General features: G+C 43.7%; 1 protein-coding gene across 3 annotated transcripts in view; it reads right to left on the bottom strand.

Annotated features, from left to right (window-relative positions):
- The window catches only part of SHROOM4 (shroom family member 4), a 272,257-nt gene that overhangs the window by 58,055 nt on the left and 189,270 nt on the right, over positions 1-24,932 (bottom strand). For 2 of the 3 annotated variants that reach the window (XM_062183199.1, XM_062183200.1), the window contains one exon: positions 538-672. In XM_062183199.1, coding sequence (XP_062039183.1) covers positions 538-672 — 135 coding nt within the window. Of the gene's footprint in view, positions 1-537; positions 673-8,229; positions 8,510-24,932 lie in introns of those variants that run through there. The other variant, XM_062183201.1, reaches the window with a different exon arrangement.

Raw genomic sequence — 24,932 nt, 5'->3', positions numbered from 1 at the left:
AGGACAGCATCTCGGCTGGCTCCGAGCTCACCAAAAAAAGCTTTTCTGCCTCTTGGATAGCCATTTCAACAACAACAGATAACATCCAGGTACCAGAATCAAGTGATCCTCATTTGCAGAGAGACCTTGCTATTCAAAGAGACCCTGGTTTCACAGGCTATGGCTCTGTGATGGGGTTGATGAACACTGGAAGAGGCCGGCAGTGAGTCACTGCAGATGGAGAGCCCGGACTAAGCCCAGGGCTCCTCCTACAGTAAGAGAGCAGGGGGGTGGAAGGCAGCAGGAAAGGCAACTGAGAAAGAGCACTAACAGAACTGGATGGGAAGCAGGACAGCGTGGTATCTTGCCAGCCAAATGAGGTCTTGCAAGGAAACACCATGCAGCGGTCCTAAATCACAGAGTTAGCACTAGGCCAGGACTAGAACTCAGGTCCTCTGGACTCCCTGTCATAACACTCTAGTAGCCCACAGACACTCGCACAGAAGAGGAGGAGTGCCTATCCTCCAGCCTGTCTCTAGGGAAGGGCTCTAGGCTCACCTTGTATTGCAGCCGGAATGCCAGGACAAGCTGAAGGCTTCAGAAGGGAAGTGCATGGTGGTGGCCGCTTCAGGGCATCCCTCCAGCAGCTTGGCCACGTGCCATGAGTGTGGCCTACTGACAGGGGCGTTTCTCCTAGAGCGAGAAAGGCACAGGAAGTTGGCTAAGGGAACCAGGGCTGAAATCACTTCCCAGGCAGCTTCCGCCCCACCCCCCCACCCCCTCTTTCCCTTGAGTGAAGGAGAACATCTTGCAAGGAGCTGGTGTGGGAATCTGAGTGGCCCTGCTCAGCTCCCAGAATTCAGATGTCCTTCACCCCCAGGGACGATGCCTGGAGATACAGAATGTCAGCTTCACAGGGCTGTGTCATTCCCAGGAGCACTCTAAGCACATACAACAGTTCTGGGTGCATAGTAGATACTCAATAAATATTTGCAAAATACATGAGTGCTGCAGCTGAATGAACAGCGAGTCAACACTGGGCTGTGAAATCGCCAATATTTACTCATTCATTCAATCAGCATTTGTCGTATATTTATTGTGCTCCATCTGTGTGTAGTTCTGAGGATACAGAGATGAAACAAATATACCAGAGTACTTCAGAAACTTTGTGGGAAAATAGAATTAAAAGATAAGTTTATTTTGCTGTAAAAACACTTTGAAATCCATGCAAAGTTTTTACATTATAGGCATTTCCCGTGATCCTTTTGAGGGTCCCTCATAGTCTTTGTCCTTGAGAGCTTAGAGGTTAGTGAGACAGAAAGAGAGAATGCACACAATACAGTGCTAATTCAAATAAAACATGGTAAAGGCATGTATTTGGCAGTGATTAAGATGCCAGTTGGGATCCCCGCATCCCAATTCAGAGTGCTTGGGTGTGAGTCCTGGCCCCACTTCTTATTTTTTTTGGGGGGGGAGATTTTATTTATTTATTTGAGAGACAGAGTTACAGAGAGGAAGAGACAGGGAGAAAGTTTTCTATCCACTGGTTAACTCACAAAATGGCTGCAATGGCTAGAGCTAAGCTGATTTGAAGCCAAGAGCCAGGAGCTTCTTCCAGGTCTCCATACAGGTGTAGGGGCCCAAGGAGTTGGGTCATCTTCCACTGCTTTCCTAGACCATAAGCAGACAGCTGGATTGCAAGAGGAGCAGCCGGGACTTGAACTGGTGCCCATATGCGATGATAGTGCAGCAGGAGGAGGCTTAGCCTACTATATCACAATGCCAGCCCTGATCCACTTCTTCTTCCAGCTAATGCGCACCCAAGGTGGCACTGGATGATAGCCCAAGTACTTGGCCCCTGCCACCCATATGGAAAACCCAGATGGAGTTCCTGGCTCCTGACTTTAGCCTGACCAAGCCCTGGCTGTTGTGGCCACTGGAGGTGGAACCAATGGATAGAAGGTCTCTCTCTCCCTCTCTCTCTCGCTCTCTCGCTCTCTGCCTTTCAAATAAAAAATATTTTTATTTCAAATAAATCAGTCAATGCATTGAGAATGTGAGGGATGAGATGGGCACAAGATAAGACACTGGAATGTGCAGTCAGAGTGGTGGCAGGAAACCCCAGCTCCTGTGAGGGAAAATAGAACAATGTGGTGAATGCATGGTGCTGGCTGAGAAGGCACTCTCAGCAGGTCAGGGGTGAATAAAGGGAAACAGGTCTGAGGCCAAGGTCCTGAATGCAGCTACAGGGTCTGTCTAGGGCTGGGAGCTTGGGTCACAACTTCTGCACTGACTGGCTTATAGACTGCACATGAATAATTCATATGAATCAAACGTGGAAGAATGGTATGTGGAGGAGCACTCATGGGACCATGGGACATGGGGCATGCCAGAGGACAGAGTTGATTCATGGCAGCAAGAATGAAAGTAGAAGGGAGAGGGAGAGGGAGAGGGAGAGGGAGAGGGAGAGGGAGAGGGAGAGAGAGAGGGAGAGGGAGAGGGGAGGGGGAGGGGGAGAGGGAGAGGGAGCAGAAATGTCAGGTAAATGCTAGGCCTAGGAGTGAGCAATGATTGAAAAACAAATGACAAGAAGACAGAAAACTCTAAGAAAGATTGTAGAGAACTGCTTTTTTTATCCATGCTATTCGTTGAACTCTTAACATAGAGTTAATCATATGTGTATAAAGTTAACTGAAAAGAGATCTTGGTAAAAAATAAGAATGGGAATAGGAGAGGGAGGAGGAAGAGTGGGAGTGTGAGCGGGAGTGAGGGTATGGTGGGAAGAATCACCATGTTCCTAAGGTTGTACTTATGAAATGTATGAAGTTTGTATTCCTTAAATAAAAGGTTTCTGAACTAGCGGATGGAGGACCTCTCTCTCTCTCTCTCTCTTTCTCTCTGCCTCTGTGTGACTCTGCCTTTCAAATAAATAAATAAATATTTAAAAAAGAAAAATAAATAAAGAGATAAGATTGATATACATAGAGATGAATGACAGAATAAGAGAAACAGATGATACATAAGTAGAGGACAGAGAGGTAATAGATGATGAATTATTCACTCATTACAAGGGGACTTTAATAGGCTCATGCATGATGGAATTAAAACATAAGTTTATTTTGCTATAAAAACATTTTTAAGTCTACATTTGCATTGTTTTTTTATAGTAAGCTTTTCCACGAGCTTTTTGAAGAACCCCCCCTTGCATGCAATGATTTTGAAAAATTTTATACCAAAATAAATTTACCCTTTAATTTCATTTTCCCTCAACTCTTCAAAGTACCTCACGCTTACTAATATGTTCACACTTGGCATGCCACGCAGACTCAAGCTGGCAGACTCTATCCTAGCTGGAAAGGCCCCTCATCCCGGTGGGAAAACCAAAGATCTCAGCAATGCAAGGCTCTGACTGGCTCAGATCTAAAAATGGGGTGCTGGGGGATAGTGAGTTTGCTGAGGGGATAGGCCAGACATGGACAAGCAGGTGGAGGAGGAAGGGGAGGGGAGGCGCTCATCAAAGGCCAGGAGGCAGAGCCACAGGGCGGTGGCGGTGGCTGTGGCTAAGAGTGCCAATTGTTAAATCAACAAAGGGAGTCACTGGGTACATGCTCCCCATGTAGGATCTCTGTCCCTAATGTGTTTTACTATGAAACTTAAAAGCACTACTAATCGAACAGTACCCTATACCTTGTACGGTTGTGTGAGTGCAGCCTGTTGAAATCCTTGCTTAGTATATACTAAGTTGATCTTCAGTATATGAAGGTAATTGAAAATGAAACTCGATAAAGGGTGGGATGGGAGAGGGAGAGGGAGAGGGGAGGGCCACGGGAGGGAGGGAGGTTGGGGGGGGGAAGCCACAACAATACAAAAGTTGCACTTTGTAAATTCACATTTATGAAATAAAAAAAAGAAAAAGAAAAGAAAAAGATCTACGAGGAGGTAAGTCAGGTGAGCCTCCCCTATTGTTTCATTGCCTTGTTATATTATGGATCTCAGAGTGCCCAGCAGGGAGAGGCCATAAGAAGGTACAGGAAGGGCTTGGGGTTTGTACTTTCTCCAGAGCCTCACACACAAAGCTGTCATTAGGCAGTAGTCCCTGGGACCAACAACTATTTAGTAAGCATCCCCCAATAACTACAATGTACTACTACGTGCTATGAGCTGTCCACATCTACTGTCTTCTATGCTCCTTGACACAGAGGTCACAGTGGGGAATGTGGCTCTTTTCCCGTATCTAAGATTCCTGAAGTTCCTCAGGAACTTTTAGTCCAGGGTATGAAAGATGGGGAGTGAGCCATGAGACCACCGTTCAATGACACACGGACTTCTCCAAGTCTTCTCTTACGATGTGCTTACCGCTGTGCTGTTCTCACCGCAGTCATGACACAGGATCACACATCCCCTCGCAGAACCGCACCCCCCACCTCCTCCTGTTCTTGTTTAGGCCCTTGACATTTTCTGTTCAAAGTAATGCATCAGCCATTCTCTTCTCGTTCCACCTCCAGTCACTGCTTTTGGATCCTATCACATTAAACACCAGGTGAATTAGGCCACTCTCCTACTCAAGAATCTCCACTGACTCCCTATTTCTCACCCTGAGCTTTATCACCTGTGGAAAGCTATCTTTATCCACCCAGCTCGATCTCTCAAGTTTTTGCAGCAATCACACCCTGTAATCAGCTTACTCCTCCCCCCCCCTTTTTTTTATAAAAAAAGACTCATATATTTTGAAAGTCAGAGTTCTGAGACAGAAGGAGAGAGATTTTTGCATTGCTGGTTCACTTCCCAAATGGCTACAATAGCCAGTGCTGGGCCAGGCCAACGCCAAGAGCTTCATGAGGTCTTCCTGCGTGGGCGCAGGGGCCCAAGCACTTGGGCCATCTTCTACTGCTCTCCCAGGCCACAGCAGAGAGCTGGATCAGAAATAGGGGAGCCAGGACTCAAACCCGTGACCACATGGAATGCCAGCATCACAGGCAGCAGTTTTACCTGCTGTGCCACAACACCAACCCCTCACTCCCTTTCTGACTCTGTGCCTTGGCTGTTGGTTTTCCAGTAGACTCTAGCCCAAGCCCTGGAGCTCGGTCACCTTGATTTAGCTCTCAGCTCTACCACTTAATAGCTCTGTTGTTTTAGACAGGTGATTTCACTTCTTGGAGCCCGAGATTCCAATGCCAGGAAAGTGGAGAAAGTAGTACCTACTTAATGGGGTTGTCAAAAATTCAAATAAGATGATGGCTGGAAAGGACTTAGAATCAGGTCTGCTAAGCCTCCCAACAATATTGGTTATTCCTGTGACTGTTCCCTTTGGATAGAATGCCCTTCCCTTTTGGTTAACCTAAATCCTGCCTGCTCGTCAAGGCACTGCTCAAGTATCATCTCCTTCAAGGACTCATCCTGAGTAGCAGGCCCTCACAATTTACCCCCATAATAATGCCGGTTGAGTATCCCTTATCCAGAGTGTGTAGGACCAGAGGTGCTTCAGATTTCAGAGTTTCTTATTTTGGAATATTTGCAAAGACTTTACTGGCTAAGCAGCCCTAATCTAAAAATCTGTAGTCTGAAAATCAACTTGAAGAGTCTCAGATTTTGGAGCGTTTCAGAATATGGATTTTTGGATTAGGGGTTCCAATCTGTATGATTTTTATACTTTTATTGTATACTTTATTGTTTTAAAAGATTTATTGGGGCTGGCGCTGTGGCGCAGTAGGTTAATCCTCCATCTGCGGGACCAGCATCCCATATGGATGCCGGTTCTAGTCCCAGCTATTCCTCTTCTGATCCAACTCTCAGCTGTGGTCTGACCCCCTGTACCCATGTGGGAGACCCAGAGGAAGCTCTTGGCTCCTTGCTTCATGTCAGCACAACTCCAGCCATTGCGGCCACCTGGGGAGTGAACCAGAGGATTGAAGACCTCTCTGTCTGTCTCTACCTCTCACTGTCTGTAACTCTGCCTCTCAAATAAATAAATAAAATCTTTAAAAAATATTTATTTATTTATTTGAAAGGCAGAGTTACAGAGAGGCAGAGGCAGAGAGACAGAGAGAGAGAGTGCAGTCTTCCATCCTCTGATTTACTCCCCAAATTCCCACAACGGCCAAAGCTGAGCCGATCTAAAGCCAGAAACCAGGAGCTTCTTCCAGGTCTTCCACATGCGTACAGGGGCCCAAGCACTTGGGCCATCTTCTACTGCTTTCCCAGGCCAGAGCAGAGGGCTGGACCGGAAGTGGAACAGCCAGGACTTGAACCAGTGTCCATATGCGATGCCAGCATTGCAGTCGGCAGCTTTATCCACTACGCCATATTGCCAGCCCCAACACTTTGCTTTTAAATTATTATTTATCTATTTATTTGAAAGGCAAGGCTACTAGGGAGGGATGGAGGAATGGAGAGACAGAGAGAGAAAGAGACAGAGAGAAACATCCATCTTCTGGTTCGTCCTCCAGATGGCACAATGGCCAGAGCTGGGCCAAGGCCAAAGACAGGAGCACAGAAATCCATTCAGGTCTCCAATTGGGTGGCAGGGGCCCAAGGACTTAATGCCTTCCCAGGTGCATCAGTATGGAGCTGGATCAGAGGTGGAATAACCAGGACTTGATCCGACACCCATATGGCATGCCAGTGTTGCAGGCAGCAGCTTAACCTGCTGTGCCACAGCACTGGCTCCCATATGATACTTTACACTGCTGATGATCATTTCATGTGTGGTAGTTTCATCTTGCTAGCTATACCAAGCCAGTATGCAATGAGACAAAAGTGAGTAAAATAGATTAAGGTTCAGATCCTAACTCTACCACTTCTGATGTGGGATTCCTCATGAGTCCCTTAACTCATCTGAGCTTCCATTTTCTTACCTGAGAAAGTGAACAATAATCCTTACCTGGATAGATTATTGTAGGGATTAGAGATACTATTAGGGTACTTCAAAAAGTTTGTGGAACATGCATATTTCAAAAAAAATAAAAACAAACCTAGGCATAGATTTCAATTTTTTTGAAGCTTATCTTTTAATTCTGTTTTTTCCACAATATTTTTGCAGAGCACCTATATTCTCAAAGCATCAGGGACACAATTTGTTGCATAGCAAATGGTCAGCACATCCAAATCCATGGTTCTCAGCTCAGTCTTGTCCTTTTGGATGGTTCAAGAACAGTCTCAGCAATGGTAACTAATCTGTCCCTCCACTGCCAAGGTTTTAGTATAGCACTCCCTTGCCGCACTTTGAAAGTTAGCTTACTAAGATCCCTTCCTCCCTCTAGCATTTCTTCAGGAGTAGGAGACAATCCCCAAGAAGGCAGAAGAGGGGTAGGGGGTATCTGGGGACACTGGGGGATAAATCAAAGGCTGGAAGGAGGAAAACCCAAACTGAGGGAACTGGAGCCAAAGCTAGGGCCTTCTACCCTCATTTGGGAGAGAAGAGGACACTCTATAGAGTTTTTGGCGGCGTATTATTATTCTTGAATATCCCTTAGACTTGGACTCAGTCTACACTTGCATTCAAATCCCAGCTCTGTGCCCTTGGACATGTCCCTTCTGAGTTGTAGATTATTTAACAGTAAAATGAGGAAGAGGAGCATCCCTTTCTCCTAAATTACAGTTTGAATTAAATGCATGTTTACAATCAATTGGCAAAGTACCTGACATAGATATTCTATAAATTTCAAACAACAACAACATGTTGCATGTATTAGCTGTTTTAAATCTCACTCCAATCTTACACGGTAAGAGCTGTTACTGTACTGACTTTATGGATGCAGAAAGCAGCCTGAGTGACTTCCCACCAGCACACACCTAGTAACCTGCAGAGCTGGGGTTGAGGCCCAGATCCTCCAGCACTTTCTAGGATACCACATGAGTCCTCCTCCTCAAAGAGAGATCTGTCTCTCAGAAAGCTTGTATATACCCAAGGATTCCCATGCCATTCCTTCAAGAAGCAGCCAGAAAAAAGAAGCTTGCATTGGTCCTATAGTTGAAACCTTAGGCAATGAGGAGGGAGGATGAGGAGAAATAAGGAAGGCAGGTAAGAGAATGTCAACCACACAGCTCCAGGCCTAGATGTGGAGGCCACCACCCCAGTACTTGCTCTTCCTCGTAAAGCTGGGTCAGGCACTATCATTGAACACACACTCCATCATTCTTTACTCCACAATGCCTTTCTTAGGAAGCATAAGGAAAGGGACATTGAAGAAAGCAAGCAGGAGCGGGAGAAGGGCAGCAGCCACAGCAGCCATGGCTGCTGGCTGTACCTACCATGGAAGTTGCCCAGGTTGGAGAGATGGCTTAGGAGACAGCAGGGTATCCAGCTAGCTCGCACTCTTGGCAACCCTTCCAGCGAGTGTCACCCTTCAGCTGGGACCTATCTGCCCTCCAATTACAAGTTGCTGGCGTGAGGGGCAAGGGGCCATCAGCCCAAGATCCTGAGTGTGGTCCAAAGGGCTCAGGCAGAGTTAAGTCCCAGGTCCAAGAAGAGAAAGGAGAAGCATTGAAGGCGAGGTATGACCAGCAGCCGGGTTGGGCCTCTATGTGACCACAGCCTTAGGGAAGGAAAGCTGGTGTCAAGAGCTGGATAGGAATGAAGACGTTGCTCCAGGAACCAGCCAGCGCCCTGGTGGCAAAGGGAAGGATGAAAGGCAGTCCCAGCAGCATAAACAGCCCCCCCTGTTCCTGACTCCAACCTCCTCTGAGCCCTGGCCCACCCCCTCCACAGCTCAGAGGCCAATAAGGAAGCTGGGCCCCCAGCCACTACTAGAACTCAGGAAAGGAGCAAGGAAATGATGTTTGGGAAAGATAAAGCTGGTGTCTAAAAAGAATTTTTAAAAATACACGTAAGTGAGAGAGAAAAATACCCCAGACACATACACTTAAAAGAATTCCTGTGCTTCCTGGACTGAGTTGACCCCACCCAGCCATCTCTGCAGGTCCTCTGGCCCCCAGAAAAAGGAAAGCCCAGATCAGCCAGGCCTAGCAACCTGCAGATTCAGAGGAGCAGCACTGTGGCTGCTTTTATATACACGTAGGCAAGTCACTTAAGAGATTTTCCAAGGGGAAGGTCAGGCTGACATACAAGGCTCACTGGTAATGTGGGCCAATATTTGTAGGGTCTTCACTTCCATGGGCACCCAAGAATATTAAAAGAAAACTAATATCACACCAGAGACCCCCAACTCCAGAAGAGGTACCCATTAACAATGCTGGAATAGTGGTGCTTGGGCCTGGACCTGCCATGAATTCAAGTGGAACTCGGCCATTAATTTCCTTCTCTCTGGGTGTCTGTTTCTTCCATGAAAAATTAAAATACTGAACTCAGTTGTCACAAATGACCCTTCCAGCTCCAGCATGTTATGATATACAAGTCCTTGGGCCCAACCTGGTGCTCTAAGTGATACCCTCCCTGACCAGTACACTAAGCCACAGTGCACAGCAGCGCTATACATGTTTGTTACACCCTCTAAGTCCAGGCTCGGGCATCAGAATCTAATTTCTCTTGGGAATTTAGAATGTTGCCTGAACAATATTCCTCATCCCCACTCCAGTTTCTCTTGGCCTCTGGCCCCAATTCCAGTAATTTTTGGCCCCTGAGAGAGCTTACGCAAGCTCCCTCAGGACAAGAAGTATGCAAGGGCCTTTCCTCTCTGGGGAAATCGTGCCCAGAGGCCCCTTCCCCTCTCTTTTCCCTTGAGACTTCAGAGGGAAGTCTGTCCTGACCTGTTATAAACTATATAGGGTACTGTGGGGGGGGGGCAGTTTGGGTCCTTGGCCTGGAGCCTCAGCTCTATCGCTCACCAGTTGTTTGGCTCTGAGCATGTCACATGGCTTCAATTTCCTCATCTGTCAAACATGCCTGGCATGTGGACAGGCACTCAGTAAATGGTATCTGTTTCTGAGGTCTCATCCCCTCCCCCGCCCCCTCCTCCCACCCCTCCAAAAATGATAGTGATCAAGGTATGGTTAGTAGCATAGCAAGACAATTGACTTCTTCAATGCAAATGAAGATGAGAGAGAAAGGACTAGCTAAGAGAAGGCTCAAAAGCAAAGGTAGTACTCTAGAGCAGCACTTCTCCAACTTGTTTTCTGTGATAAAGTTTTGATTTAGAGTTGGTTACAGAACTGAAATCCATGAATTGTCTATTGGCCTCTGGCTTTTTTTTTTTTTTTGACAGGCAGAGTGGACAGTGAGAGAGAGAGAGACAGAGAAAAAGGTCTTCCTTTGCTGTTGGTTCACCCCCAATGGCTGCTGCACCCTGCGCACCACGCTGATCCGAAGCCAGGAGCCAGGTGCTTCTCCTGGTCTCCCATGGGGTGCAGGGCCCAAGCACTTGGGCCATCCTCCACTGCCTTCCCGGGCCATAGCAGAGAGCTGGCCTGGAAGAGGGGAAACCGGGACAGAATCTGCGCCCCGACCGGGACTAGAATCCGGTGTGCCGGTGCCGCTAGGCAAACGATTAGCCTGTTGAGCCACGGCACCTGCCTGACCTCTGGCTTTTATACACGAATGTTGCTCTCCCCACACAATGAATATCCAAAAACCATTAGCACTCTTCATCCAGCAAAATGTCTTTGAACTTTAAAGCACTGTCTCTCTAGAGGTTTTTTTTTAATAAATGCATTCTGTGACTATTCAAAATGCCCCACATCTTTCAATGTTTGTCTTGAAAAATACAAGATTGCATTTTATACTCAAAAAAAAAATCAGCTGGGGATCTCAGTACAATGCAGATTCTGATTCAGTAAATCAGGAGTGCAGCCCAGGTTCTGACTCTGTAATAAGGTCTAGAGTGATACTGATGCTGCAAGTGTGATAACCACATTTTGAATAGTCATAGAGTAGGGAATAATTCCTGGTCCAAACAAGCATCAGGATAAACAGTCTATTTTTAGAAAATTATTGATTTGAAAGGCAGGGTTACAGAAAGGGAGAGGCAGAGGCAGAGAGAGAGATAGAGAGAGGTCTTCTATCCATTGGCTCACTCCTCAAATGTCCACAATAGCCAGGGCTGGGCCAGAGCAAAGCCAGGAGCCAGGAGCTTCTTTTGGGTCTCCCACGTTGCCGGGGCCCAAGCACTTGGGTCATCCTTCATTGCTTTCCCAAGCGTATTAGCAGGGATCTGGATCAGAAGTGGAGCAGCTGGAACTCAAACTGGCACCCATATGGGATGCTTCAGGCAGTGAATTAAATTACTATGCCACAGTGCCAGCCCCAGTCTTTTCTTATGTTGTTCCCCAGGCCTGGGTGCCCAGTCTTCTCTAATCTTCTGATTACCAAGCATCTTACTCTTTCCACAGTGACCCAGCCTATACAATTGCCTGATGAGGTTTGCCAGGTAATGGTGAGTAGAGGTGCGAGTGTGTTCATGGAACTTGGTAAGATAGGAAGGCAGGGTAGGAATATGAAAGTTTCATAGTCACCATATGCAATAATGGGCACACAGGCTCAAATAGGTTATATGGGGGTCTTCAAGAAGTTCATGGAAAATGTGTATTCTGAAAAAACTATACATGGATCGCAAGAAAAATTTTGCAGCAAAATAAGTTTATCTTTTTCATTTCAATTTCCACGAACTTTGAACTGTCCTTGTACTCATGAAATCCTTGTGGGCCAGCACTGTGGTGTAGGGTAAAGCAGCTGCCTGTGACACCGGCATCCCATATGGGCACAGGTTAGAGTCCCAGCTGCTTCACTTCTGACCCATCTCTCTGCTATGGCCTGGGAAAACAGTGGAAGATGGCCCAAGTCCTTGGGCCTCTGCACCCACGTGGGAGACCCGGAAGAAGCTCCTGGCTCCTGGCTTCGGATTGGCCCAGCTCCGGCTGTTGCAGCCATTTGGGGATGGAAGATATTCTCTCTCTCTCTCTCTCTCTCAAAATAAATAAAAGAAATATTTTTTTTAAAAAAAAGAAATCCTTGGACGAGGGAAGGTAGAAGAACTTGAGCAGTTTGGCCAGTTTGAGATTTGCAGAGGAGGAGAAGATGGCGTGAGGAGAAGAGCACTCTCCCTCTTAGCACAGCTGAGCTCCAGGGAACATGACCAAGTATAACTGTCTAGGCTCAGGTCCAGGTAAAGATGACTGCTTCTTTTCCAAACGTTCAGAGGACAAGAACCTGGCATGGGGTCACAGGAGGGTGGGCACATGCAGAAAGTGGCAGATGAGCCAGAAGCTAGCTCTCAACAGAGTAGCTGGAAAGATCGTTGTGAGCGGTAACGGGAGGGAGGCAGACCAATCCCAGATGTAGCCAGTCATCCCTACCCTAGTCAGCTGCCACCCCAACATCTTCTTTTTAAAGATTTATTTATATGTTTGAAAGGCAGAATTGCAGGGAGGCAGAGGCACAGAGAGAGAGAGAGAGAGAGAGAGAGAGAGTTCTTCCATCCACTGGTTCACTCCCCAGTTGGCCCCAATGGCTGGAGCTGCGCCAACCCGAAGCCAGGAGCCAGGAGCTTCTTCCAGGTCTCCCACATGGGTGCAGGGGCCCAAGGACTTGGGCCATCTTCTACTGCTTTCCCAGGCCACAGCAGAGAGCTGGATGGGAAGTGGAGCAGCCGGGACTTGAACTGGTGCCTATATGGGATGCCGGCATTGCAGGCGTCAGCTTTACCCGCTACACCACAGTGCCGGCCTCCAACATCTTCTGATATCACTGCCTGTCTCTGAGCCTGGCTCCCTGTAGACCCCTCAAAAGGCATTTGGTTGAAAGAGAGCAACAGAAAAACAACCACCAAGGCTCTGCCCCAACTCAGGGCAAGAGGGAAAATGTGACCCCTGTGGCTTGGGGTTGCCCTTAGCTTGAGGATCTGGGCCATTAAGGTAGCACAGGCTCTTTCCTCTTTTGAAAGTGTTTAGATAAGGAGAAGCCCAAAAGAGTGTCCCTGATTAGCTTTGTTTATTTGCTGTAGCTCTCCCAGCCTCCCCCAAAGCAGCACATTCCACCTGCCCCACGTGAAGGAGCCCAAGCTCATTCTGGCCGGCTCAGCAGGAAGGGAAGCCTGCAGACAGGCCAGGACAGAACAATGCATGACTTGTTTATCTGACAGAGAAGGGGAAAAGAGGCTTGGTCACCATGGAAGGACACAGAGGTCCACCCCCACTCCACTGTTGGCTGGGGGATCTTGCTGCCAGGTTATCAGGAGACCCTTCATTATTATAGATGAAACCAAGGGGGGAAATATATGGAAATGTGTGTGTATGTATATGTGTATATATATTTATATATACACATATACATATATCCAGATTATAGCTTTCCTGGAAGGATGAGAAGGCCACTGTCCTGAAAATTCTCGTTAAAAGGATATGTAGAAAGCTATAATCTGGATCATCTGAAAGCTGGGCACTTTCTGGAGAAAGGGCTTTTGGTACTCAGTTTTGTATCTTCCCCTCCCCACTCCTCTTCTCCATTCCCCTTCTCTCTCCTTCCCTCTGAACAGCCAGAGCAAGTTCTTCCATGCAAATCTGCTAGATCCCCCAGCCCACAAGCTACTGCATGATCCATCCCTTGGTGAAAAGTAGTTAAGGGTCAGCCCTGTGGTGTCGTGGGTAAAGCCACTGCACACAAAGCCAGCATCCCATATGGGCACTGGTTCAAGTCCCAGGTACTCCACTTCTCATCCAGCTTCCTGCTAATGCACCTGGGAAAGCAGCAGGAGATGACCAAAGTGCTAGTGCTTGGGCCCTGCCACCCCCGTGGGAGACTGGATTAAGCTCCTGGCTCCTGTCTTCGGCCTGGCCCAATCATGGCCATTGAGGCAATTTGCGGAGTGAAATAGTGGATAGAAGATCTCTATTTCTCCCTCTCTCTGTCTCTCCCCTTCTCTAACTCTGACTTTTAAATAAATAAATACATTTTTTTTAAAAAATGGAAGCTCAAGGTACTCAAATTACAGATTAAGAAGGGAGAGAATACTGGGGTGGAAATAAGGAGTCCCCCAAATGTTGCATTGTAGGAGTGCTTTTTTTTTTTAGGTAGGGCTAGGTCATTAAATTTGCCCTCTGTTTCCATTTCTCCATTTCCACACTGGAATCTTTAAAACATGGAGACATTTCTTTTTCCAAAGGAGGTTGGAAAGGAGTAATTATGTAGATGACTTGCAAGAGCTTTGCAAATAACAGGAGCCAGGTAAATGCTTAGCAGTTTAGAAATGCAGTACTCCGAATTCTTTTTCAAAGTTAACTAGGGAGTAATTTCTAGTTTTTTCTACATATACTCATAAAACATACCCTATCAGAGTGTCTCTTGTTGAGACACTAAAGATAAGGAGGTGGATGGTGCATATTCTACAGCTTCTAGGCATAAGGAGAGCAAGTCAAGAATCCAAATAACAAAAATGGCACTTTTTGCTCTCGCCTCTATGTACAAAAGCTGAAGATGCAACATCAGAGGGCTGAAGAAGACTTCAGAGGAACACACTGGAAAAGGACAGCAAGTTCACAGAGCACCATCTGACTCAACAGATGGCCCTAAAGCTTTTGCCATGATGCCCAATTTCCTAAGCCAACACCCAAAATGATAAAGAAAGCAGAGGATGTTTGTCCTCAGCTCTGGTTTCTATCAGTAATATTTATAGCATCCCTTGGGAAGGAGGCTGCAGGAATAATAGAAGGTTTCCATTCTTCCTCCTTTAAGTCTATTATCTCCTTCAGCTTAAATTCTTTATTGGACGTGCCACTTTTCAGGGGTCTGATGGACTGCACAAAAGTTTTCCCCAGAGGCAAGTCTCACACCCTCAGAACTACTTCTGGCCACTCCCCAAGTCATCTACGTTACTCAAAGCATGGAGCCCTAAGAAAAGAGCCAACAGAGATGGCCCTAATGGAAATAACAGCACCTATGCATTCTGCTTTGGGCAAACCTGACAAGGAGGAGGGGCCAACACTCAGCAAAGCTGGTATGATGGGAGCAAAGGTGTACAGTCGTGGGAGACATGGTTGGGCAAGTGCACAAGCAGATCAAGAAATTTTCCAAAGCCAAGGTAAGTGGTTTGAATTTTATTCTCAGTTCAATAGGAAGCAACTTGTTAAGCAGAAGACTAACATGATTGAAGTTTTAGAAAGATCTCCCTTGGTTGATAGATTGGGGAAGGACAAGAATAGAAGCCAGAGAATCAGTTAAAAAGGCTCTTGTAGGTAAGACATAAGGGTGTTTGTTTTAAGGAGGTAGCAGTAGGGATAGGGAAAAGAGGTTTAATTAGAGGTATATGGAAGAGAGAGAGCTAACTGCATTTGCTGATGAACTGAATGTGAAAAATAAGGAGAAGAGAATAAGCCAGGACACTTGGGTCATTTGGCATCTATACCTTCTTAGCACAGCATTCATTCCTGAAACGGAGTCATTAGTAGCTCTAAAAAAAAATCCATTGGCAGTCTTCACCATTTTTTTATCCAAGCATTTATAGAGTTTCTATCTACATTTAAGGCACTTGAAGAGGTACTATAGAACACGCCAAAATGAAGATATAATCCCTGTGCTCAAGGAATTTACAGTATGCTTCACAGTACAAGAAAAAAAAAAACCTTGATAACCACTAAATGGGACAGAATGTCTTAATCATCAGAAAGCAAATGGTAACAGAATGAGAGTTAAGAAGTACAGGGGCTGGCATTGTGGCACAGTGGGTTAAGCTGCTGCTGGCATCCCACATTAGAGCACTGGTTCAAGTCCTGGCTGCTGCACTTCCCAAGCAGTTCCTTGCTAATGTGCTGAGGAAAGCAATAGAAGATGGCCCAAATGCTTGAGCCCCTGCCCCCACATCGGAGACCCAGATTGAGTTCCTGGCACCTGGCTTCAGCTTTGCCAGCCCTGGATGTTACATCCATTTTGGGGAGTGAAGCAGCAGATGGAAGATATTCTCTTTCTCTCTCTCTCTCTCTCTCTCTCTCTCTCTCTCTCTCTCTCTCTCTCTCTTTCTCTCTTTCTCTTTCTCTCTCTCAGTATGTGTGTGTGTGTCCCCTCCTCTCTCTGTTGCTCTACGTTTCAAATGAATATTTTTCAAGAAAAGAGGGAGCACAGCTGGTGGAATAAAGGAAGGCTTCATGGAGCCTCCGAGTGAATTTTGAAAGACTCAGTACAATTTCAACTGGAGAAGACCAGAAGAGAGGGCCTTCCAACTTTACGTGAATGAAAGGCAGAAAGGCACAAATGCACTGAAGGAAGAAAGCACAGTTTCTAGAAGGCATATATGAAGTAAAACTAGGATGATTCAAGGGCATGCTGGGCCTTATGCCTTAGGTGAAAGCATTGACTTTACGTAGTCCAATAGGCCAGAGAGAGGCCCTAGGTGTTCCAGAGCACTAGAGCAATATGGTACAAACAATATGTAAACTCAATTATGCAGAGAAATACTGAAGCATAGAAGGGTGCATAAGCTAGTGCAACAGACACTGATGGTGCCTCAAAAAGTTTGTGAAAATGTGTATTATGAAAAAATCTCTGCATGGATTTCAAAACTTTTACACAAAAATAAACTTATAATTCCAATTCTAATGAAGGTTTTTAATTTCAGATTTTTTTCTCCCAAAACTATTGATCAACATATAATACAGCGCAAAATTTCAACACATATACACAGTGTACACATATACACAGTGTAAGCTGATCGAGCCAGGCACCTAGCCTTTCCATTCCCTTATCTCTTCTTTGTGTCTGGTGCCTATCAGCTCCTCTCTTCCAGCTCTTCACATAATATATCAGACATCATTGGGAACCACAGTCACCCCATTGTGCTGTGGAACACCAGACTCGTTGCTTCTATCTGACTGGGTTTTAGGACCTGTTATTCAACCTCCCTCTATATCCCTTCCTCCCACCTCTCCTAGCCTCTACTCTTCACTATTTTAAGTTCAGACCGAATATTTATCAAACTTCCTCATGACAGAGAATATGTGTGCTATTTGTCTTTCTGTGTCTGGCTTATATCACTTAAAATCGTGATCTCCAGTTCCATCCAGTTTGCTGCAAATGTCAGGATTCCATTCTTTTTTATGGCTGAATAATATTCCATTGTTGATATATACCACAATTGTTTTAATGTATCCTCATATAAATGGTCAAGCTAGAGTAACACAGTGGGGATGTGGCAGAAAGGAAGGGAGTGAGAGAAAAATAACAGGATTGCGATGCTAATTAGATATGGAGGAGAGCAGATAACTGAGAAGCACCCAGGAAAGTGGTACTATCACTAGCTTAGTTTCATTTTAGAGATGAGTTTTGTGTGCAGCAAATTATGCAGATAGATATGTGCAGGGAGTAGCTGAACATCTGGGCTGCAGTGCTAGAAACAGATCAGGGCAGGGTATGGACATGTGATCACTATCCACAGCAATGAGGCAGTCAAGGCTGAGGCAATGGTTGTGACTGCCCACAGTGAGTGTATGTGAAGGAAAGAGAGTGAATGGAAGATTCCTATGGAACAGCTATAGTTCAGGCAGGAGAGGATGAAGAGAAACAAAACAATCAACTGCCATCTTTGATGCCATTGGCAATGTATCTTTTTTTTAAGTGTCAGCACAGTTGTGAGCAAATAGACATAACATTGTTGGGTGGAAATGGAAATGGATACACACTTGCTGAAGGGAATTTTGCTACATGTTATCTGGAGACTGCAAAATGTTCCTACAGTCCTTGCTTTGGGCAAGATATACATATACTTATGTACACACATACATAAAATTGGAATGACAGAAAATTAGCCTAGGATGACCTGCAAATTAGTAAACCACTTCTTTTTTTTTTTTTTCAGGAATTTGAGGTGAAGTAAATTATGCAAGTATTGAACCCAAGGTTTTTTCCATGCAAATTCCTATTTGTACCACTCTCCCACAAACAGTGGTGCTCAAGGCTTGTTCTATAGACTCGCATCAGCATCCCCGGGGAACATCTCAGAAATGAAATTCCAGACCCTGTGAATCAGAACCGCTAGGGGTGGGACCCAGCAACTAGAGCTGAGACAAGCCCTCTAGGTGATTCTGATACACACTCAAGTTTGACAGCCATTATTCTACCATACATTTTGAAACAGATTTTCAAATGGCTTATTCAAAATACAGGCTGCTGCTGGATCTTGCTGCTTTGATTTATGTGAGGTTTTACCTTCCCAGGCTCAGAGCCTCCCTTCAATGGTCAGTGCTACGTATATAAGAGAGGGTAGCTACTTGAAAAGCACTTGTGTACAAGGGGCAGTGATGCACTTCTTTACAGTGAAGAAGCTTCCAGAACGAAAAAGCGCAATTCCTGAGTCACAGCTGCCTTTATCAGGGGGAAATATGGGCTGGTGAGCAGTGGCCATATAATATACCTCCCCCATGAGGTCTCTTTTCATAAAGGCTTCCATCTGGTTCCACAATGTCCTGCATAAGCCCCTGGGGAAATTTCCTGTTCTGATGTATTCACAGTCACAAGCCTCTAGTTTAACAACCTTTTCATTTCCTTGATTTTCCTTTTTTTAAAACAGTTTTATTAAGGCTGAGTTGAAATAAAAATTCTACATGTTTATGGTGTACAATACAATGTTTTGAAATATGTATATATTGTGAAATGATAAAATCAAACTCATGAACATATCTATCGACTTATATATGATTGCTTATATATTTTCACAGTGAGAACATTTAAGATCTACACATTTAGCAATTTCAAATATATAATATATTATTATTAACTGTGGTCACTATGCTGTACATTAGATCTCCAAGACATAGTCATTCTGCAGAACTTAAACTTTGTATCCTTTTCTCTACATCTTCTCAATTGCCCCCCTAATCCCTGGTAACCACCATTCTACTCTGCTCATTTTTTTTAAGACTTCATTTGTTGCAAATGACAGAATTTCCTATGTTTAGTGGCTGAAAAGTATTCCCTTGTGTACATATACCACATTTTCTTTATCCATTCATCTGTTGATGGACACTTAAGTTCTTTCTACTTCTTATCTATTGTGACTTATGTTACGATGAACATGGGAGTGCAGACATTTTTTACATACTTATTTCATTTGCCTTGAATATATACAAGGGGTCTTCAAAAGTTCATGAGAAATGCATATTATTTAAAAAAAACTTTCAAAGATTTCAAAAATTTTTACACCAAAATAAATATCTTTTAATTCCACCTTTTGACACATATTTTGAAGGACTCTTACAGACTCCAAAGTGGAATTGCTGAATCATGGGGTAATTCTGTTTTTAATTGAGGGGGATATTTATATTGTTTTCCATAATTATTATGCTAAATTTATATTTCCACAAATGGTGCACAATGGTTTCCTTTTCTCTACAACTTCACCAAAGCTTATCTTTTGTCTTTCTGATAGCAATCATTCTAACAAGTGTGAGCTGGTATCTCATTGTAGTTTTGATTTACATTTCCCCAATGATTAGTGATGTTGATTTTTTTTATCACTTAAGAACTGTTATTTATTAATTAGTTCTCTAATATGGAAAAAATTCTGTGTTTGGGCACATCATGAACAGTCATTTGTAATTACAGGAATTATGTGGATCCCTTCAGAATATTTATGCCAGCAATTACAGAACAGATAAAGTCTATCACACTTTTCATACTTGCATAAATACATTTTGGTTGGACCATTTTCAGTCCCATATCCACAACCAAATCTCCTTTGCAGGCAATGTCTGCAGTGGAGACTTCTACAATTATAGTGCTTATGTTCTGGGTCAGTTGTCATGTGTTCAGTTCTTGTATTTTGTTCGGTTCCCTCAGAGAAGTTAGAGATGCAAGTCTTTCTCAAGCAGTTTCATGCTATCTATTTACATACTATTTACATTACATAGTGTTCTTGTGCATAATCGTAACATATCTTTCCTTTCGTTCACTCCTAAGTATATGATTCCTTTATAAAAAATTATTTTTTATTTATTTGAAAGGTAAAGGAGGGGGAGAGAGAGAGAGAAAGAGACAGAGAGAGAGAGAGAGAGAGAGAGAGATTCATGTTAGTCATTTGCATGTTGTCTGGGAAATTTCTATGTAGGTGCTTTATCTATTTTTTAATTGGGTTATTTCATGTCCTTAAATATTTTCAATATTAATTCCTTATCACATGCATGGTTTGCAAATATTTTCTCCTATTCAACGGTTGTCTTTTTACTCTGTTGATTGTTTCCTTTGCTGTGCAAAAGCTTTTTTAGTTGGATGAAGTCCTATTTGTCTATTTTTGTTTTTGTTGCCTGTGCTTTGAGGATCTGATCCAAAAAATCTTGCCAAGCCCAATGTCAAGAACTTTTCACTCTATTTTCTTCTAGTAGTCTTATGTCAAAGTCTTTAACCTATTTTGGGTTGATTTTTATATAGGATGTGAGGTAAGGGTCTAATTTCATTCTTCTGCAAATGGCTAACTAGTTTTCTAAAGACTTTGCTCTTACTGTATATTACTTACATCTTTTTTTAAAAAATATTATTTAGTTATTTATTTGAAGGAGTTACAAAAAAAGAAGGCGAGACAGAGAGATCTTTCACTCACTGGCTCACTCCTCAAGATGGTCTCAAGGGCCAGGGCTGGGCCAAGCAGAACCCAGGAGCCAGGAACTTCCTCTGGGTCTTCCACATGGGTGGCAGCATTCCAAGACTCGGGCTATCCTCTGCTGCTTTCCCAGGCCATTTGCAGAGAGCTGGATCAGGAGTTGAGCAACCAGTATTGAAACTGGTGCCCATGTGGGATGCTGGCATTGCAGGCGTTGGCTTGGTTACTAATAGTCTACAGCCAGAGACATCTACATAAAGGAGGTCATGCTTGAGGTCTGATCTTAAAGGAAGGGTGGGGATTAATCTACATGAAAGGTACTACTGAAGAAAGAATAGCATGCGAAAATCATGGGAATGTGAAGGGGAAATGGTGTCCTGAAGCTAGGAAGTAAGGCTAGAGAGGCAGGCTAGAGTACAACCTGGAGAATGACAGGATCAGACTTGCATTTTGAAAAGATGCATCTGTTGGCATTTTGTGGTGAGAAAAGAGGCAGGTGGATCAGTTAGGAAATGAATACTATAGTACAAGTGATCTATGATTCAGGGATATAATGTAGGGGAAGGCCTGAAATTGTCTAGACTAGAAGGTGGAACCCAGTCAGTTTGGGTATGTGATCAGACAGATGTGAGAGGTATAGAAGAGAAGAGTCTAGAGTATCTACCAGATTTTTCACTTTAGGAAATGACTTAGCCTCTCACCAGCTTCAGAAGAAGAGTGGTGGGCAGAATTAATTCAGTTTCGGACAAGCTGATTTTTTTAAAGTGCTTCTTGTTTGTTTGTTTGTTTGTTTTTTAAGTGATATCTGCTTAAGGCACCCTATTCAAATAGTACAAAGGCACATACAATGAAAAAGGAGTATCACACACTCCAATGGAAGCCACCATCAACTCTTTCTTATTTGTTCCTGAGTAGCAGTATGGCATAGGGTTAAAAACATCAACACTAGAACCAGGATGTCTACAGTTGAGCTTGCCATTTCTAGCTCTGTGCCTTGAGCTAATTACTGAACATGTCTGCCTCACCTACATTATCTTGAAAACAGGAGTCATAAAAATGGAGCACAAAAAAAGCTTACTATAACACTATCTGGAATCTTGCAGTTGATGTTTAATAGTATATCTTGGAGATAAGTTTACAATCGCATATACTGTTGCAATGAATTTTGATAAATGCATAGTATTTCCTTGCTCAGTGATTCTACCTATATCTGTCTTCTCTCTCTCAACTAGAGCACAGGGCTATAGCATGAACTACACGGCTATAGCACTATTGATGATGCCTACAACATATTTGGCACTCAGAAACATCTATTAAATCAATTAAATTATATCATGAGAATTTTCTACTTAAGAAGAGCTTTGGTGAATTAATTATTTTGGAAAATGTCTACCTTCTTTTTAACTTTCAAAAGTCATATTAAGAACAATGGTATTGCCGACACTGTGGCGTACTGGGTAAAGATGCTGCCTGCAGTGCTGGCATCCCATATGGGCTCCGGTTCTAGTCCCGGCTGCTCCTCTTCCATTCCAGCTCTCTGCTATGGCCTGGGAAAGCAGTAGAAGATGGTCCAAGTCCTTGGGCCCCTGCACCTGTGTGGGAGACCGGGAGGAAGCTCCTGGCTCCTGGCTTCAGATCAGCGCAGCTCCGATTATTGTGGCCAATTGGGGAGTGAAACAGCAGATGGAAGGCCTCTCTCTCTCTCTCTGCCTCTCCTTCTCTCTCTCTCTCTGTGTAACTCTTTCAAGTGAATAAATAAATCTTTAAAAAAAAAAAAAAAGAACAATGGTATACATTCACTGGATAGATACCCAGTAAAGGTAGGTGCTAATCTAGTTAGTTTCTCATCAATTACCTATTTATTTAATACTTGCAGGATCACTGTCACATGGGGATTATTGCTCTGAATTACCATTAAGACAAGACTATAATATGTTTAAAGACTTCCCCAGTATTCCACTGAGTCCGCAGAGCTTACATTTTTTTTAAACTTTTATTTAATGAATATAAATTTCCAAAGTATAGCTTATGGATTACAATGGCTTCCCCCCTCCCATAACTTCCCTCCCGCCCGCAACCCTCCCCTTTCCCGCTCCCTTTCCCCTTCCATTCATGTAAAGATTCATTTTCAATTTTGTTTATATACAGAAGATCAGTTTAGTATATATTAGGTAAAGATTTCAACATTTTGCCCATATAGCAACATAAAGTGAAAAAACTACCATTGGATTACTAATTTTAAAACGTCCAAGTACACTGCTTCATCCACACAATTTTTTCATTTTTATTTTTTCAAACAGGCACGCAGTGTGCTTAGTTGAAATGCAAACGTTATTTTTCCATAGTTTTGATGTAAAAATGTGATTAACAAAATAAGTAAATATGAATATATCAATATCTCTAGTGTCTAATTACAGTTACTATGAGTAATGAGAGCAAGTACCTCTGTGTCCCTGAAGTAAACTTGTGTCATAATACAAAGGGAGATGAGATGCAGCAGGGTGCTGTATTAACATCCATAATGATGCATCTGATGTTCCCAGAATGAATTGTTGTTTGACGGCAAGGGAGAATGACAATAGTAAGAATTATGGCAAAAGTACATAAGGTTAATCAACATATAATTGACTTAAATATGCACGTTTCAGATGTTTTCTTTTATTGGTGTTTATGATTTATTATTTAGAAATACTGTAAGCTAACATACTAGATATATTTCCCTCTTAAACATGCCTGAAATGGAAACATGCACACATAAAGTGAATTAATTTTTATGACACATAGTAGATATATCGCTTATAGGAGATTTTCTTCTGCAAACACAATAACCTACACATAATGAGGTATCAACTTCTTCAGTGAGATTTGGTCCAAGACACACACACACACACATACACTTTGGGAGCAATTTAAACCTACTGGAAGAAAAGCACTAAATTACTAACTTTTTCAGTACCTCTTAATACATGTATTATTAAACAGAGCACACCTTGAAGAAACAGAAGGAATACAGAATACAAATGACAACATTTTCCTTCTGAGACTGACCCAGCTTCCGGTCAGAAAAGAAGATGCCTTCACCCAACAGATGGCTACTGCATGTCTTAATATAAGGAGCCAACAACTACTAGTTCAATTGTAAGCAGACCCACACCTAAGCTTTAACCCTCACCCCATCCAAGAGCCAATTAACTCAGTTTATTCTTCCTTGGAAACTGGCAAGCATTCCAGGTCAAGGCAAGGCTAAAGCCTGGATAAGTGAGAAAGACTCAATTATCCTCTCAAACCGATTTATACTGTATTTTGCTCTGGTTCCACTGAGGGGCAAGGTCATTGCTAAGGCTAAGACCCACAGAGTGAGGCAAAGGAAAAAGCCTGCACAGCTCAAGAATTTTAAAACTCATATAAGGCTTTATGAAGAACTCAGCTAAAATACTCAATTCAAAGCCTCTGAAAGTATTAAGAAAACAGAAATAGACATGTAGCAATCAACTAAGTTTTACAAAGAACAATCTAGATATAAAGTCAAACATACTGTGAGACAATGTCATCATTTGTAATACGGGGATATATTCATTCCTAACATCACAACAGTGCTGCGATGATTAAATGACACCATGCACTTGAGAACTACTAGCACTGTAGCTGACCCATAGTAAATGCTGGGATAGAGACACAGAACTAGCATTTACAGAGTGTTTATTCAATCTCGAGGTAATCATAGCTGGGTGGGCCACTTCAAAGTTAGGTGTGGGGGCTGGCATGGCACAGTGGGTTGAACCACCTCCTAGAACCTGGGCATCCCATATCGGAGTGCTGGTTCCAGTCCCAGTGGCTCTATTTCTAATCCAGCTCCCTGCTAATGTGACTGGGAAAGCAGTGAAAAATGGCCCAAGTGCTTAGGCCCCTGCCAATCTTGTAGGAGACCTGATGGAGTTCCAGGCTCCTAGCTTTGGCCTGGCTTAGCCCTGGCCATTATGGCCATTTGGGGAGTGAACCAGTGGATGGAAGATCTCTCTCTTCTTTCTCTCTGTCACTCTGCTTTTCAAATACATAAATCTTGAAAAACATTTAGATGGGAAGGTGTCCTTGAAGAGCTTTTCATATTGGATTCAAATTTCTAAAGACAACTTAGTTCACCTTACTGGTCTTAACATTTTCAAAGCAACTATTGGGTATAGGAGTGATATAGCACTGTCTCAGTGAACTGTAGAGCTATGAGAGTCCCAAAACTCATTAACGCAGATGCAAAGAAAAGACACGGGTTCTGGAGTGACACAACAGAGAGAAATTTGAGCCCAAGCTCCAACCTTTATGACGATGTGGCCTAAGGCAATAAACATGTCCCTTTTGAGCCCTGGTTTGCTATCATTACTGTATTCCGTGATTTTTCAAGGTCTAAGGTCAATCAAGCTATCCAGATCCTGAGACATTATAGCAACACAGAGTTACTCTCCCAGTCCCACTGTAGCAAAGCAATGACCA

The sequence above is a fragment of the Lepus europaeus genome, chromosome X (genome assembly GCF_033115175.1).
Source record: "Lepus europaeus isolate LE1 chromosome X, mLepTim1.pri, whole genome shotgun sequence".
Taxonomy (NCBI): Eukaryota; Metazoa; Chordata; class Mammalia; order Lagomorpha; family Leporidae; genus Lepus; species Lepus europaeus.
Note: the sequence above shows the minus strand (reverse complement) of the source record. Positions and strands in the feature narration are given on the sequence as shown.